This window comes from Lytechinus variegatus, chromosome 1, assembly GCF_018143015.1.
Source record: "Lytechinus variegatus isolate NC3 chromosome 1, Lvar_3.0, whole genome shotgun sequence".
NCBI classification, from domain to species: domain Eukaryota; kingdom Metazoa; phylum Echinodermata; class Echinoidea; order Temnopleuroida; family Toxopneustidae; genus Lytechinus; species Lytechinus variegatus.
Window position 1 is genome coordinate 61848018 of NC_054740.1, and position 19100 is coordinate 61867117.

Below are 19100 nucleotides of genomic sequence, written 5' to 3' on the forward strand. Positions count from 1 at the left end.
ATATAGATAGTGATTTGTATTGCATTTTCATTTAAAGGGTAGGATTTTTGACTTGCAAGACATCACATAAAAAAGAACATATGATACTTTTTTTAAGATTGAGAAAGGATAAACCAAAAGCATTTAAAAAGCTTGAGGAAAAGTACAATATAATAAAAAGATATTTCTTATATTTTCTAAGACCGAAAATCCACTCTGAACAGTAGACTCAGAGAATTTCAATATAAAACATTTTTGCTCTACAAAAAATATTTTAAATGACAACAGATGATTTATGTTCATTCTGCTGTAAAGAAGAAGAAACGTTGAAATTGAAAATGAACATAATGATCATATAGTTTTCATGTGATAAGATAAAAACTACACAGAAAGAATGAGGGAACATATGCTTCAACACAAATATAGATCAAAATTAAAAGAAGTTCACGTTGGCTTGGAAGGTTCAACTCGAGGAGAGGCCCAATTATTAAATCATATAATAATCCTAATAAAGTATATTATTTTTGAAAAATAGTAGAAGCACAAAGGATATCAACCGACCCTTAACCATATTAAGGAGAAAATACAAGAAGATAAACTAGAAGAAAGAAAACTAGCTGAACAGAGAGGTCTATTAACAAACCATTTCAGAAGGGGGGCAGACTGCCCCCGACGAGTCACAACTCATGGAGGGGGTCGACGCCCCCTGCCCCCCTGACGAGTCACAAAAGATCAAGGAGACGTGCTCCCCCCTCTTGAGAAGCAAAATTAATAATTTGTAATGTAAAAATGCAAGATCCTTTTTTTTTGGGGGGGGGGGCTTGCATGTCAATTTTTTCGCGGACGAAATATCCTCCAAAAAATTCCCCCCCCCCCTCTTGTAAAATCCTGATGGGTACGCCGCTGATGCTGGGGCAAAGTAAGTTCAAGCATAGAGTTATTAAATACTGTAAATGCGAGGGAGATGGTTTGGTCCCTATATCGCACTACAGTGCGTATCAAAAAAAAGTTTACACTTAGAAAAAATCCTGTAAAATTATATATTTGTAATATCCTAATGATTTTTCCACATTTTAGCATTGGTGCAGATCCATTTAAGCAAATGACGATATAACTGTCGAAAAATATTTCCGCTTGAGTGAGCACCACTTACTTTTGGAAAGTTGGTGAAAAATGATTTGCGCAGAACTTTGAAATAGTTATGCGAATAAAAGTAGACCTTAATCATGGAGAACACGTGGAATTTAGCTATTAAAATTGATTTGAAGATATCTTTTACCTTTTTAAACTTGTTTCCTTGCCCAAAACACTTCGAAGACTGCATTGCGCCCCACCCCACTCCCCCACACACCGAGTCCATCGTGACGATATTTGCTTTACACTGAGCTGTGATTTACATGAAATGGCTTAGGCTTGATTTTCATATTGTTAATCATTGCCAAGCTTGGGAAAAGTGTGGAGAAACAAGTATTAAATGAAAAATGAAATGTAAAGCCACTTTAAATGATAAAAACTTAGTGAAAAGTGCTGGAGATGGCTGATATAAACTTTTGTTCAGATTCAGGTATGTCCTCAGATCCAGCTGGCACAAAAAGGGTAGAGGTTGTGCTTACTAAGTGTTAAAATTTCAAATTTGGGCAGCAAAATTGTTACAAAATGCTTGAATGTATCTGTTTTATTTCAATTGGCTGAAAGTGCTAGGGAAATTTATGAGAAATGCTTCGCAGGGTAAGTTTGATTTCGCCCTTTCCCCTTGACACAGCGTGAAAACAAGCATTTCTGCGCAAACAGATTTCTGCGAGCTTTACAAAAATGGACAGTGCTCACTCAAGTGTAACATTCTGTCAAAACTTTTACTTTCATTTGATAGATGAGACCCAAACCCATAATTATATGTGAAAAAATTACCCACATGTTGCATATTTTTGAATTCCCAGGGCGTTTTCAAAGTGTAAACTTTTTTTTGATACGCACTGTATAGATCGGGGTGGTCATTTTTTGGTGGGATGTGTGTATTTGGGGTGCCTTGTGGGGCTTGTGGTTCCTTCTGGAGTGAAAATGAAAAAAAAATGATATATAAAAACATATGCTGTTCGCTCCAGAGGGAGCTGAGGTGCGCTCTCGGTGGATATGGGTCCCGCGCCGTTTCTGGAATGACTAGTACCTTTGTCTCGCTCTGGGAGGGGTGTGATTGTGGGCCGGATCGAGTGGCTCTTTTGCATTTTGAGTGAAGATTCAGGTGCGCAAGTTAGACCATGGTTGCGGTACAGAATGCAGTTTGAAAGGGAGGGATTAACCCTAAAAAGACTGGGGGGGGGGGGCTGATTCAGCCCCCCCTCGACATTTTTCGCGATAAATCCAATTTTCTGACCGCGTCGCTCGCTGACTTTTTACTTTCAAGTCTCGCGCAACTTTTGAGACCAAAATTGTGACCCCGGGTACGCAGTTCCAAAATTACGCAACATTTCGTAAGTGCATGCAGACCCAAAATTACTCAAAAACGTGAATTTGTGTACAAATCCAATGCAAATAGTGTTCTTAGCCAAAATTCATAAATGTATCATTATCTTTCCTTTTACTGCTTAAAATCAATTAATTTTATCTTTTTTATGGTAGAAATAAAGTCCCCGACAATTTCCATTGAAAAAACAATAAAAAACGAAAAGTCGAAAAACAAAGAAATACATAAGAAATTTAGAAAATAATAGAATACATAAGAAAATAAATGTGATTTTGAATTTTTTTAAGAATCAATTCGATCAGATGCCTATCTAGAGTATGTGAAACAACAATTGGCATTTCTGGGAAATTATTTTATTAATTAGAGCAAACTTATGATTTTACGCATAAATTAGCATAATTAATGAGACATGAGATTTTTTGCAGAATTTGATGTTATAGTTTTGTAGATAATGCCATGAGTAACGCATTTGCCAATTTTCGTCGCGATCGCGCGATCGACGGCCGAGATCATAAGGGGGGGGGGGGGGCGTGAATCACCCCCCCCCCCCCCCGTCTTCTTAGGCGTCGAAATAGCCCAGTCTATTTAGGGTTAAGGCTGGGGTTTAGGGGAGGGAAGTAGGCCGCGCTTCCTGGGCTTGGATGGGATGTGTGTGTGTGTGCGTGTGGGGGGGGGTAATTGGGATGGGAGGGTGTATGTTGTATGTTCCTTTAATACTCATTCAGTTCAATTGCGTCGCTATAAATTCATTTTTGTATATCTGCATTTTTTTCCTTCAGACTAAGCATATATCTTGCATGTTCTAGATGATTTGAATGTTATATTCCGTTTTTGTTATATATATATATATATATATATATATATTGATTGATAATCTCTCCTCGGTTTTAGTAAATATCAATGTGTGATTGATATCGATGAATATATCATTTAATTCTCTGTAAAATGATATCCTACATGATATGAGTATGGCTAACATGGAGGTGCCGTGCCTTGAAATGTGGGGCAAGGTCAAAATTTAAAAGTTGCAAAATGACAAAATATTGGAAGTCACTGTTCTTTTTCCGTGGTGATGAGTTTCTCCAGCGGTTTCTTTTTATTTTGATCGATAATCCCTCCTCGGTTTTAGTAAATATCAGTGTGTAATTGATATCAATGAATAGATCATTTGATTTCCTTTAAAATGATACCCAACATGATATGAGTATGGTTCACATGGAGGTGCAGTGCTTTGAAGTATGGGGCAAGGTCAAAATTCAAAAGTTGCAAAATGACAAAATATTGGAAGTCACTGTTCTTTTTTCCTTGGCGATGAGTGAGTATCCCAGCGATTTCTTTTGTTTTCATGCACCTAAACATCAACATAAACATGCGCTCAAACACACCTCTGCACAAGCAAACACATAAGAAACAAACAAACATGCATGGGTATTTCAAACAACGACTCCAACCATGTTATCTCACAGAACCATCACTACATAAACCACAACAATTATTGACACAGACAAAATAATCATGTTCTGTGTTGACCCTTCATGACTATTTCTGCTCGTTTTGCAGCTTTTCCATTCAGACCTCATCCAACAATTTTGAATCCTGCTCTTTTTGTGATGGCATGATCATAACAAATATGGTATCATTTTAAAGAAAATTAAGTGATCTTTTGAATGATGTCAAATATGCATTGTATAAAATTGGGAGTTGGGAGAAATTAATGACCAAACTCAGATTTTCAAACTTTTTTGCTCGTTTTGCAGCTTTTTAATTCAGACCCCATCCAACACTTTTGAGTCCTGCGCTTTTCATATGATCATAACAAGCATGGTATCATTTTAAAGAGAATTAAATGATCTTTTGAATGATATCAAATATGCATTGTGTAATATTGGGAGGTGGGAGAAATTAATGGCCAAACTCAGATTTCCAAACTTTGAGGGGTTTATATATATATATATATGTATATATATATTATATATCTCAATCTTTCACCATTTGGCATTTTTGCATGTTTAAATATACATTCACCAAGTGCATCAAATAAGTTTGAAGATGTTTATTTTATTGAAAATTCGTGTGAAATTCATGTTTTTATGCAAAAGGTCTAAATCCAAAACACTCTTCATGCAAAAGGGACTGAATAACCTTTGCTCAATCTTCGTAAATCATTTTTTTTTCTACATTGTACCAAAATCTTTTTACATTTAGGAAGTTTTCTATCATTATAGGTTATAAAAATGACAGTTAAAGGTCAAGTCCACCCCAGGAAAATGCTGACTTGAATAAATAGAGAAAAATCAAAGTAGCATAGTGCTGAAAATTTCATCATAATCGGATTCAAAATAAAAAAGTTGTGACATTTCAAAGTTTCGCTTATTTTTCACAAAACAGTGATATGCACAAATAGTTGAGTCAGTCGATGATGTCCATCACTCACTATTTCTTTTGCTTTTTATTGTTTTAATTATACAATATTTTATTTTTTATAGATTTGACAATAAAGACCAACTTGACCAAACCATACTATTAAACGATGATAATTCCACATGTTCAGGGAGAAATTAATCGTTGTATCACTTGACATTGAGGATAAAATTAGAATATTTCACATATCATATAATAAAATACAAAATAGTGTGGATGACGTCATAGTCTCCTCATACGCATACCAGCCAGAATGTGCATTTCACTGTTTTGTGAAATTAAGCGAAACTTTCAAATATCATAGCTTTCTTATTTTACATCCAATTTTGATGAAATTATCAGTGTTATGCTTGTTGGAGACTTTAGGATCCAAAATGTCGTCCGTCCGTCACAAACCTGTAATGACACAAAACTCCACAACCGTAAGTTGCTTTTCAACCAAACTTGGATGGTAGATGGACTTGGGGGAGCTGCATGTTATGCTGCTGTCGGAGGTCACATGATAAGGTCAAAGGTCATTCTCAGGTCAATGTTAAAGTTTACATGCAAGACTCTCTTATGACCCCTAACTCTGCAACCGTAAGTCACTTTTCAACCAAACTTGGATGTTAGATGGACTTGGGGGACCTGCATGTTTTGCTGCGGTCGGAGGTCACATGGTTAGGTCAAAGGTCATTTTGAGGTCAACGTTAAAGTTTACAAGCAAGACTCTTACGACACTTAAATCCGCAACCGTAAGTTACTTTTCAACAAAACTTGGATGGCAGATGTACTTAGGCGACCTGCATGTTATGCTGCAGTCGGAGGTCACATGGTAAGGTCAAAGGTCATTTTCAGGTCAACAATAAAGTTTACGTGCAAGGCTCTTATGACAAGTGTTATTCCATCCCAGTCATTTCACAATGAAGTTTTGATATAATTCTCTTGCATGCCCTCGCAAATCACGATATTTCTGGTTATTTTGATAAGTGGGCGAGACACAAAGTTGCTTTTGCCTTGTTATTAAAATCAACTCTTTGTTGGGGTGGACTTGTCACAAATCCTGCAAATGTCTTTCATTTTATATTAATTTTCTTTCTATATATTTTTGGATTTAGTCCCTTTTGCATGAAAATTCCAGAGGGGTAAGAGCTGAACAAAAGGTTTAACATGGACATAACAGTACTTCTGAATTCCCCTACCCTTCCTATTGTTGGTCTAGATGTTGAAATTGTTACATTACACTAGTTACATGAAGAAGCTTTGTCTGACAAAGCAACAACTTGAAATTAGTTTTCATGAAGAAGGGACAAAATCAATAATTATATTATGAATTTTAAGGTTTTTCACTCAAATATTCTGAAATTGTAATTTCCATTATATATATGGGTGTGTGTGTGTATTCTTTCTTTCTTTCTTCTCCTTCTTCTGCAGAGATTGGCACAATATTATTTTGAGTGTCTTTTTTATGTGTTATAATTATCCCACTGTCGCGGTTCTTCGATCATTCATGCTCTCTACCTGTATAATGATATGTAATTGGAAGGCTTTTTACGCCACTGCCCGTGAATGACACATATCAATGCGACGAAAAATGGCTACAGCATGATGAAAATAGCAAAGGTGATAACCATAATATCGTTTGCTACAAATGATGTATGTTCATTTTAATTGTAATATTATCATGATACATTGATCATAAATAAGCAAATATAGATTAGAAAATTAACAACAACACTTGAAAATTACAAATATATCAAGTTCCCTTTTTTTCATAAAATTCACACCAAAAATCTTCAGAAATACACAAGGACCATTGCAATGCAGGATATTTATATTTTATGCACATGGCAGGATATATCCGATATTTATATGCTTACTTTACATTTTATACAAATATAAAGAACAATGGACCTAATTACCATCAATAACTGAGCCCTTGATGATTAAGAGGCCATAAAGTTTTAAACTTGCTACAGCAAGGATTGCATGCGTGAAGCTGCATAATGTTCATCATGTGTTATCAATACATAATTCTCTATTAATAATTATATATGAAGATATTCTGGCACTCAGTGGTGAAATTGATTCCCAGAAGAAGAAAAAAAAGATTTCCAGTGACATTAAGAAGGTGTCAGCTTCCAGATAGGTGTTTCACAAGGAATTAAGTAGTGTGACTTTAGAGTTGTGCTTAAAAGCCAACACACACATGTTATTTAACATGTAATATGATTGATGGGTATGGTGTTGTGTATGATTTGAACAATGCAGTGATGCGTTACGTACCGTATGCAGCTGAAATTTGAGTCCAACTCTTTTAAATCTTTGTAAAACACACCCCCTTGTCAAATATCAAAGTTTACCAAGTAAAACCAAATCATAGCATACTAAATAAGATGCATCTATCCATGATTAAACAAATATATATTTAATACAAAAATAATGCACATCAAGATCAGGTGTGCTCATACAAATTAATTGATGATATCTAAGAACAGGTTTGGCATCTGTGAGATGGAAAACGGATATGTGCAGGGGGATATCTAACGTACATGTTTGTGCAATTACCCTTATGTCCAAGTTTCATGAATATGTACATACTTTCTTTATGATGACAGTTCAAAAAGTTGGCATTGGTTAACATTTCAGCATTGACTTCCTCGCTGTCAGAAAGAGTAGAGCTTATGTCTCGTCTCTGGCATGAAGGCGAGAAAGAAAAATCAATAACCATACTTGTCTTCCAGCTAAATCACCCGATAGGATTTTATTACTGATAAGGCTCTTGAATTTACAGTGTTCAATCCTTCAGCATTTGCACATTATCAGGATTCTAGGCATGCAATGGGATGAGCATAGTGCAAGCCATGTTATCATTTCAACCAGCGCCATCACAAACACAAACTGACAACTTCTCTTTGTGATGACAAAGCCTACTCCCCCATAGTTTGTGACCGGAACTTTATTTGCATCTGGCATTTGGGAAATGTTCTCATGAAAACGGGGCCTGCAGTATGGCGTCTGCAATCCGGTGTTCAGCGAAGAGTTCTTTGATGCTCCTGATTTTTGCTTTGGATAGTTCTCCTGCATGGGGAGAAACATAAGCAAATAACAGAAATGTGAATAATGGATTTGATTATTTCCCAGGATTGCACTAAGTCGAGTTGAGTCTTACAAGCAATAAGTGTGATAAAAATTTTCATGTACATTATTCTCCTCTCCAGATCAAATCATTATCTCCAGATTCCTGGCACGAAATTTTCTGAATCCAGCAAGGGAATGCTTGTGATCCACTTTGATGGTACATAGTAGTAACAACCTCACATTTTGTGACCTGCCACCCCACACCAGTAAGTCACACAAAGTGATTTTTTTTCTTCTTGAAGAAGCACACCAAAAGCTATAAAATGATATATAACTTACTAAATAGGTTCATTATTGCGGATTGAAATAATCGCTAGAGGGTATTCATTTGTCTCGCAATCTACTATGGTCAACAAGGAAATTCGTGATCACTCTCGCAAAAAGTGTTCACTGGCTTTCTAGGAAATTCGTGATCACTCTCGCAAAAAGTGTTCACTAGCTTACAAGTTCACGAGCTTTCGAGTGCCGCTGCAACTCTTTATCAAGTGACACGGACTTTTTGCGAGAGTGATCACGAATTTCCTTGTTGACCATAGTAGATTGCGAGACAAATGAATACCCTCTAGCAATGATATATAACTTGTCAAAATTGATAAAAATATAACCTACATAAGTAGTTAATTGAAAATAGACGGAATTCAATGAGAGATCCAAAGAATAGTGAGGGAGAAAACAAAGTCTGAAGGACAGGGATCACTGAAGCATGATGCAAGGTCTATGAAACTTAAAGAAGTAGGGAAAAACAAATGAGGTCAAAGAAACTTTTGTATCCCATCTTTTATTCAATTATAGACAAGAGTTATCGTGTTTACAAGCAAAAGATAACGGACGGACACCGAGCATGATACAATAATACGTCCCATAGGACGGGCGTATAAAAAGAAGAATTGCCTTTTCACATACATTTATTTATACATATCTCATTTAATTTTTACTTTTAAAAACCAATTAACTACTTAGGCTATTTACAGAGAACCTACTATGGCAACCTATTGTTGCTTTGGTGGTGGCTGATCATAAATGTATGTATGTAATGGGGATTTCCATTGCTTTTCACAGAGCCTATGTCCAATGAAAGGTGATAACAGTCGGCTTGAAACTCACCATTTGAATGAACGGTTACACTGGTGGGTCTATTTCCTTTGAGGTCATCATAGATAAGCTGAACATCGCAAATTGCCTGTCCGGAGTTTGATAAGGTCATTCCGATGTTGTTAAAGGCATTGCTTGAAGTCACCTCTCCTGGGATCAATTTCTTGCAATTCTCCTGAAAAATAACACAAATTGAATGAATGGAGTTATTCAAAAGCAAATGGATTTCATGCACATGTATCACTGTTAAAACAGACATTTCAGTCACATGACTCTTAAATCAAGGGTCGAGGGTTCAAATCCAACCTTTGGCAAGGCACTTATCCATGTTTGTCACCCTCCAACCAGGTGTTAAACGAGTACCGGTACCCGCTGTAGGATGTGGAAGTCAATGCGATTAGATTGGCATGTGTGCAACGATAAACGGTTGCCTGGCCAGGATACTCCAAGGGAGTGGAGATAGTGCACATAATGAGTGGAACAGTGAATGGATCCTATGAACGGGGTAATAATAATTACAAAGTTAAGCACTTAGAAACCAATGTATGAAGTGCTATAATGCAACTATTGCTATTATTAATGATAACATGAATGTTTTTAGGACCCAGAGAGAAGCCGGGCTTGTGAGAGGGGTCATATCTAAAGCAAAAACTAAGGCTCATTCATTTGAACATGTTGCCCCCCACCCCCTCATGTTGCAAGGAAATACCAGCAAAAATGAACTCATGCTTTCCAATTCCATGGACACTTGTGAAAATAAAGATTTCATAAGTGTTTGTTCAACCTACTCACTGAGTATGAAAATTATTGTTTTAAATGAAAATTTCAAGATGGCGGCCAAAAAAAGTAAAATTTTGAACCCCATGGACCCGGAACATAAGAGGTCATCAACTAGACACTTCAGGCAACACAAAAGAGTTGGTTAATAAAGTGTTCTGTGATGGGACCCCTATTTTAGACAAGTTTGGCTATTGCTCTATAAACCGGTACAAGCACTCACTTTTGCTTCTTCTACTTGGTGTCTTCTTGAAACAAATGCATTTAGGCTGTCGCTGACCACCTGTATGAAGGCCTGCATATCTGTGTTGAGATGGTCCTTCTCCAAATCCTTGATGGGTAGAAAGTACGGTAGGTTATGCTTGGCAAGGTGGAGATTCTTTGAAGCGTTGATGGATATGACTGCGTAGTATGGTTGAAAGTACTGCCCATGGTCGAAGGTGTCCCATCTTACCCGCACCCTATTTCCATCTGTTTTGTGGACAGTGCAGCCTGGAGGGAACAAATATTAAACAGACATATTAATCACAATTCAGATGTAAACTCGTGGTCTGAGGAAACATCATGGCCTGAATTTTTAGAATGCAAGAAAAAATTGGAATTGTAAACGTGTATTGTAGCTAGTCTGCAGGTACAGACCCTGACTGAAAATGTATCCTACTTGTGAGTTAATGGACAAGCCTAGCTAGCACAAATTCAACTTCACAACAAGGCATTGTGGCATGCAACTGTAATCCAAGCTAAAAAGGGGAAGTTACAAATTGATGGAGAGGTTCTAGCCCTGGGTCATGTCTTTCGGATGATGATGTTTTTTCATCCTTCTCTATCTCCAAGTGGCAACCCAATAGAAGTCCACGGACGGCTACCTGTATTTCACAACTTTGCTTCTAAACAGGGATTACAGGGTGCTTTTTTAAAATGTAATTTCAATGCATTTCCATTCACTTAGCATGTATTTACATACATGTACTTATATCGGGAAGTGAAAATCATTTGTGGTTATTTTGATGTAAAATTCATTCATGAAAATAGTACCACCCCACCTTAACAGAAGTGTATAAAAATAGACAAAACATTTTAAATTCTCTTTTACCTGTTAGTCTATATGATACAGACAACTCTCTCTGTTTTAGTTTTGTGGCTTCAGTCACAGCATCCTTAAAAGTCTTTTTGTCTGTTGTCTTGAATGTTTCCTTGACAGCCTTCATCAAGGCTTCATCACCGGAATCTGTGCTCTGCAATACAGGGCCCAGCACCTGTACAAGGAGAGAAAAGAGGCAAAATCAACCTCTTGCAATGAAACTACGATCCATACCCATCATCATTGCTAAAAGTTTGATTGAGATTTCCATGACTGATCGTTCAATGAAATAAAGTATTGTAATTTTTTTAATCCAGTAAATATGCACAAAATTTGTAATGATTTTCAAAGGAATTATTAAATCAAAATGTCTGATGACAAACAAGAGTGTTAGATATTTTTAGAAAATTCTATACATCAAGTTTATCAACACTCCTTCAACTATCCCATTAGCATGGCTTAAATTATTAAAAAATCTAACATGTAACTCATCCCAAAATATTAACATAATACTGGTAATTGTGGTAATGAAAACAAATTTTTTCAATAGAAAATGAATACCTGTAATAATAAAATAATTGAAACAAAAAATTAATTGCATTTGAAGTCTGTTGATTTACATGTACCAGTGCATAAACTGAGAGGCAAGCTATTTGAGCAAACTGATTGCTTGCTATCCAGGGAACCAATGTAAACACGAGTGGTGGTTCATCTTGGCTCTTTTAAAATTTCTTCTGCAATATCCTTCTACCTTGCCTGTATACTCAGCAAATTCACATACAGTCAAACTTGTCTATTTTTGCCACCCCCAAGGGAAACAGAAAAAAAAATGACCACTGGAGACAGATTTCCTTTATCAGGGTTCCCAGCTTTTCATGAAAACATAATTCCCTGATTTTTTCCTGATGATTATTCAAACCCATTCCCAGTTTTGCACGTTTTCTAAGTTTTTGCAGTGAATAACATGTATTTCCAGTATAAAAACAATAATGCAAAACTAACTACATGTACCACCATAACCAGTCATTCAATGGATGTTGTTTTGATAAGCAACAAAATATAACAGATTCGAAATGATTGACTACCATGCTTTCGACTTTTGGGCTGATAAAAATTCCCTTATTTTTTTCTCTCATTTGAGGCATTTTTCCCTGATTTGATGTATGATTTATGAAATTCCCTGATTTTTTTCCCTGACTGGAAAAAAGTGAACAGGTTCTACAACTTCTTGATTTTAAAAGATTTAAATGCTAAAAACAAACACTGGGCGGTTATCAATAAACAAGAATATTCTTCATTTTCTTTCTCTTTTAAAAAAATATGGAAAACAGATGAACATTTCATGGATGTAAAAATGTGAAATTTAATCAAATTTCAGGACAGTTTTTTTTTCCATATGGACAAACAGGTACCAGTATGCTTTGAATGGTAATTTTAACAGCATTTTGACTTGGCCATAGCATGCAATTATGATTGGAATGAAAAATCCAGTCTGGCTTGAAAATCCTTCCCTGCCTCTTATAATTACATGTAGGCCTGGGTATATTGGTACCTTAATTGGTGAGTTTGCAACCTGAACCTTAAGGAAGTCCCTCCTCTCCTGGAGCTGGTGCACAGCTTTCTGAAGGGCTCTCAACATCCTCTCCTGCTTGGCCCTACTCCTGGATCCATGTCTCAGGTCCTGGGCTTGCTGCTCCAACTTCTGTAGATGCTGCAAAGTTCCTGGAATTGGCGAGAAAGAAACATGGAATTGCTCTTATTTTTTAATTTTGGGTGTGGATATTTGGATTAAATTCTCATAGCTTGCCCTGATTGCATGTAGATGTATAAAATACCATAATTACTTTTTGGCATGAACTTAAGGAATATATCTTCTTAATTTTGATTTGTTGTAGATTAAGTTACACTATATATCTATAGATACTCTTTCATTTTATTTTTTTAGAGTCTGTATTGAAGACTGAATAATGTCCTTTTAAAAGATCTATTTTTCATGCCTTTTGTCTCACTGGATATGTTGCAGAGTCAGCCTACATGTACATCCTCCCCACACATTTCTCGTTGTGTGGGTGTGTGTGTGTTTTTCTTACATCTTTTATTTTATTATTTCTCACCTTCATCCTTTCTTTCATGTTTTTTATGTAAACTTGTTAATTCTAATACCCTTTATCACTTATTTATTAGAGTCAAGCAAGTGGTGTGAAGTAAAAACAAAAACTACTTGCCCAAATCAGGCAAGCAAAACTCTCACTGTGAAATGAAATTTTACAAGGTTTTCCCATATTTCCCTACAAAAATACAGAAGAGAGAGAGAGAAATCCCCCCCCCCCCCTCCCCCAAAAGTTAACAACTTCCTCAATTCAAATTGCAAGCCAGTTTGCACTATTTTATTTGATCTACATGTACATACAAATGCACAAAGTCTGTACACATACATGTAGCTGGTGGCCAAGTGGCCTCCCGCCTGCGTGGCACTGATGGCAAGCAGGAGCCTATAGATTGGTTCTCAATGCTGCTGCACCTGCACATCCTCGATCAAACTCAGAGTGAGTGAACAATCTCACATGAAAAATATTTTTCCACCAAAATTATCACAAAATCATGATATTTCAACAATTATATAGATTCTCAGATTACTCATTGGATGATTAGTGATGTGATTGGTATTGGAGGAGCAAGTTATTGAGTTTTCGAAACTACATGTAGTTGTTTCAGCCTTTGTTTTGAGTCTTGTACTCTTGTTAAGTTGTTGTGATCAGTGCAGACTTGTGGGAAGAAAATTGCATATATGCCACGATGATTCTTCTATTTTTTTATTTTAATGTTTCACTTTAATATTTTACTCATTTCTAAAACATTTCATTTTTCTTGCAATATATATTTAAAAAAACCCAACAAATATCGCTCATAATTTTAGTAGGATGAAAAAAAATCTTTGATTTTATTTTTGAAATTGAGCTTTCTTCGTCTTTCATTCTTACTTTCTTTTTTTATTCTTTAATTCTTTTTCCCCATCATTTTTTAAGTACAAGTCCACCCCAACCAAAAGTTGATTTGAATAAAAAGAGAAAAATCCCCAAAAAATATAAAACTGGAAATTTCATTAAAATCAGATTCAAAATAATAAAGTTATGTTATTTAAATGCTTTGTTTGATTTCAAAAAACAATTATATACACAGGCTGGTTGGTATGCAAATGAGGAGACTGATGACGTCATCCACTCACTATATCTCTTGCATTTTATTAAATGAAATATGAGATATTCTGATTTTTTCTTCATTGTCAAGTGAAACACTGATTAATTCCTCCCTGAACATGTGGAATTCAACTAGCAATGTACTATATATAGTATATTGGTTCATTCTAGTTGGTTTTTATTGTCAAATCTGTAAAAAATGAAATATTTTATAATTCACAAAAACAAAAGAAATAGTGAGGGACATAATGGATCGTCTCGTATTTGCATGTCACTGAGTTGTGTATATCACTGTTTGGTGAAAATAAGCCAAACTTAAAAATGTCATAATTTTCTTATTTTTTTTTTATTTTACATCCGATTTTGATGAAATTTTCAGCATTATGATAGTTTGATTTTTCTCTTTTTATTCAAAGCAACATTTTTCTGGGTGGACTTCAAGGACTTGACCTTTAATTCTTTGCCCTTTCTACTAACCTTGGCCTTCCTGCATGCCTTTTGTCCCATTCCCATCTATGCATATTTTCAATCTTCCTTTCTCTCTGGGTTCGTTTATTTTCTTAATTCTTTCGATCTTCCTCATTCTTTTTCTTACTTTCCTTTGTTTTCTATATTTCCTGATTTTCCTCCATTCTTTGTTTCCTTAGCTTCCTTCCTCTCCTTTTCATTCTTTCTTTCCTTCCTTCTCACATTCTTTTCTTTCATTCTCTACTCTAGCTCTATTCCCTTCATTTCTTTCATTGTTTATTTTCATTTTTCCTTCTGTTCTTTTCCCTTTGTTAATAAGATTTCCTTTCTTTCTCCCTTGATCGAGTCCCTTCCTGTTTTTCTTTCTTCAGTTGCAAGCCATCACCAGACAGTAGGCTTTTCATCCTCACTTTTAGTTTCTTTTTTCTTTCCTTTTTCCTTCATTTTTCTTTCCTTCTCCCATTTTTAGATCTAGATCTCAATCTCTTTTTTTTCATTCCATTTTCTCTCCTTCATTCCTTTTTTCACCCAGGGGCAGGGCCATTATATTCATCACATCAGTGTGAACATGGTGATTCAGTCAATCAGTGTGATGCCACCGGCTTTGACATGCCAACGATCAGAAAAGCATTATGATCGCCGCGCAGCTGCTGTGGAGCTCTCTATCTTATCCAGCTCATTGAATGAGTGCCGCCGCCGGCCGCCCGGCCCGGCCCTGGCCGGCTGGCGACACGGAATTCGCTGACTAGCCAGGCCGAGTCACTGATCTCTATAAATATAAAGATCAGTGGGCCGAGTCCCCCAGTCATGCCAGTCCTCGCCTCGGCAAGCCTAAATCTGATTTATAACGAGCAAAGTAATAACTGTACTCACCTCTGGATAATCCATCTGTTAAGACCTCCATGCCCAGTTTATTAATCTAACTTGGACCCTGTAAAAAGACTGAATTTAACACCGTAGATCTTGGAAAATATTGTTTGAATCCAGTCGAGCCAAATTAAATTCTACCGCCGATCGATCGCGCACATTAATTTAAATTCTGTCAAACTTTTGTTTAAAAAAATCAAAATATTTTTTCACCTTTTTAAAGTAAAAATTAAGTAAAAATTAATAAAATGAGTATTTTAACAATATATTTTATGCTGATAATATGATCTTTTTTTATATTTTGATCATCATTAAAATAAGAAATCTTGAACAAGCTTCATGAAAAATAAAAATGGCAGCCTCCATGGTGCAGTATGTTGTTGTAAGAGGCGATCTTTTACATGCCTTGAAATGGCCAACAGGTGCTGTCATAGCACAGGTAATTTCGATGAGATAACTCTACTCTCCGGAATACTATTTGATTGATTTATTGAAGATTTTGTTTGAGAAGTAGATCATTTCCTGTAAGACTTCCTTTATTTTTGAGGTGAGGCTGGTCCCACGTGTTTAAATTCGTGTCACGAAAATAGGAGTCACGAAAATAGGAGAAACGCACTTGTTCACTGCTACCACCCTGCCTGTGGGGAATCTACAGGTAGGACTATGGTATGCCAATGTTGTCCAGACCACACACTTTAAAAAGTCATTAAAACATCACTTTTGTGACCAAAATTACTAATTTCCGTACAGTTGCAATTTATGTTTTAATTAGTAACTTGGGAATAATTTTTGTATTCACCAGAGCCCTCAAAAACTTGAATTTTGGGCATATTTTAGTGTACGCCCTCTATTGGTGGAAATTAATATGGCAAGAAAATTTTCATTTTTTGATCTCTATTTTTAATTAAGAAAAAAAATGATTTAGAGTATCAAATTTAAATATTAAAGAGCCAAGTTGTATGAATAAATGGAAACTCTCAGTGTAAAAAAAAAAACATCAATCATTTGCCCCAAACAAAAAGAGAAAATTAGCCAAACATTGCCACCCTTATTTTGCCACACATGGAGATATAACTGAGAACAAGGTTATATCATAACCTTGTTCATTGAATGAGTGGAGAAACGAAATAATGGATCTCGTCTAGCATCTCAACCTCATCTTACTTTACTAGACCGCATCAAGGGGCAATTTTTGAAGGAATATTTATATTGGGTTAGGTTAATGTCTCCCAGCTTTCCCTAGCCTAGACAGCTGGCAGCCGTCTGTTTCGAGGAGTTTTCTAACATTTTTTAAAAATTTCTCCTCGTACACAGACGGCTCGCTATCGTGCAGCCACCATTAGGGGACTTGCAATGCAAAATCCCCCCGTCGGGGCTTTTCAATTTTTGTCTTTAATGAATAAAAATTTTGAAAACTAACATGACCAAAATGCAAATTTATATTCCCTCTTGGCATTAATTGCCAAAAAACAGAGAAAAATGAAGTTAAAAGGAACAAAAACAGTGACTTACCTCGGCTGTCGCACAAATTCACTTCCCCGTTTTATCCGATCTTAAGTACATAAACATATGGCCATTGAGTCCCCTGTACAGATCGCGCTAGAACTTCGGTCTCTGTATTTGGTGAGTGAAGCCAACGAAGTTCAGCTGAACAACCAACAAAACAGAGACCGAAGCTTTTGGTCTATCCCTAGCCATGCCCAGCCAAATGAAGTCGACCATGTCCAATCTTGATATTCAATTCATTACAATGATCTAGACTAAAAAACTACTGCTACTAGTAGTAGTAGTACAAGGGTGCACGATAGTACTGATACTGATAGTTGATACTTTGTATTTTAGTTAACTGAGGGTTGATTTTGATATTGATTGTCATTGTGAACTGAACATAGATTTACCTGTAACATAGTAATTGTAATTGCACTTACATAGGACCAAGATTTTTATACCTGATTTTCACAAAACCTTTGTTGAAATTCCACAAAATTACAAGAATAGTAATTGCCCGAATTACCCAAGCATTTTAAAATGATCATCTCTCAAGTCTTCCACATTATAGAATCTATTCCTCCTTTTGCTGCTTGTCTTTTTAGACGGTGTAGTTTGGTCTCTTCTCCCAACCCTCAAAATCTTTACTTTCATAACTTAATTATTTGTTAAATACTTCAGTATTTTGATGAGCTTTATGATTTCATTTCAATTTAGGTCTACTTATAGGATTTGAAAAGTCCAAAACTTCCCAGATTTTCAACTTATGTTTCTCATTTGAATATAGGCATGCCATGCTTGTACTGCTGTGATACATCTTTTCAAGGAGGATGAAAATGTAATGAAATACACATCGGATCTGGACAACATGCACAAAGTTGTTCTTGAGGTGAGTTGGTTTTGGGTTTCCTCTGATCATTGGTGCCCACAATCAAATTACTGATTACAGTGGCAGTTGTAATACTGTTCATAGTTAAAGTATGTGAGGATGTGTCAATGAATGGGCACAAGTTCCATTTTAAACAAGAAAAAGAGCGACAAAAGTAATGAAATACTACACAGTTAAAAAATACATGTTGCAACATTTCTGCATACTTACTTGGTTGATCACAATTCACTATTGAATTTAATACTTTCCTTGATTTTTGGCCTCTTTGCATCTCTTTGAATCATTGATCTTGAGTAAAGATGAGACTTTATTTTTTTTACAAGCGTTGGGATGTAGTACACTACAAGTTCCAATGAGAAATTTGATAAAAATGAATGAGAAAGATTATTCAGAGATGAAATGGTGCTGATAAGCAAAAAGGTTTTCATGTTTGAAAACACTTCTCCATCCATCTGCTGGAGAGAAAGCTGCTTCCACCCTCCAAATAGGCTAATTAAACTGAAAGTTTGTAATGTTGAATATTTCCCATAAAATCAGAGATTGATTATGAACTTTAGTTAGCCTGACTTTAGGTGTGTGTTTTTAGCCTTAACATGATTATCCCAATCCCTCCAAATGTTAATCCACAATGTTGTGGGGAATTGACCCAGTTATTAATTTTTGATTCTTTATTGGTCAAGTACTGTGTTTTCTTTTCTTCCAGGCAAAGAATGAAGCAGATGTCAGAACATTATCAGAGAAATTAAAAGAGAATAACATTGATCATAAACTGTGGATTGAACAACCTGAGGATTATGCCACCTGTCTAGCAGTGAAACCCTATCCAAAAGAGGAGGTCCAGAAGTTCTTCAAGAAATTCAAACTCTTTAAATGATATTAATTGGCTCAAGTTTTTTTGAAGAGCTGGAAAAGGACCTTGTCTTTTCATTTAAACTGATGGCAGAGGAGGGACTGTTTGCAACATGTGAGGGATGTCATGCCTACTTGATCAATTCCAGTATCATGAACTAACATTAATTAAAACCACCTTTCTTGCTTTTCCTGTTTCAAGTGGGTTTACTTATTAGCATCATGATCATAGTTTACAGACAAGTTTTCTCCTAAAAAATCATTAATTATTCCTAAGCTCTAATCTCAGGATTATCGCGTCAATACCAAATCAGAAAAGTAATAGTCTCATCCCACATGGTCTAATCCTATTTGTTACGTAATGGAAGTCATCAGCAAAAATCATGTATATGGACATGGGTATTTTAATAT

At 35.8% G+C, this 19100-nt stretch overlaps 2 protein-coding genes across 2 annotated transcripts; one reads left to right on the plus strand and one right to left on the minus strand.

The window, feature by feature from the left end:
* Positions 1 to 7672: 7672 nt before the first annotated feature.
* Positions 7673 to 15561, minus strand: LOC121418956 (centromere protein O-like). Its single transcript, XM_041613197.1, has 6 exons — positions 15470 to 15561; positions 12484 to 12653; positions 10944 to 11106; positions 10074 to 10342; positions 9086 to 9248; positions 7673 to 7921 (listed from the first exon to the last, which is right to left on the minus strand). Exons 1-6 carry the CDS (start codon positions 15498 to 15500, stop codon positions 7830 to 7832), a joined length of 888 nt encoding a protein of 295 aa, XP_041469131.1. The 5' UTR covers positions 15501 to 15561; the 3' UTR covers positions 7673 to 7829.
* A 222-nt stretch (positions 15562 to 15783) lies between these two features.
* On the plus strand, positions 15784 to 19100 carry LOC121418964 (putative peptidyl-tRNA hydrolase PTRHD1). The gene is made up of 3 exons (XM_041613210.1): positions 15784 to 15902; positions 17739 to 17840; positions 18544 to 19100. Exons 1-3 carry the CDS (start codon positions 15816 to 15818, stop codon positions 18712 to 18714), a joined length of 360 nt encoding a protein of 119 aa, XP_041469144.1. The 5' UTR covers positions 15784 to 15815; the 3' UTR covers positions 18715 to 19100.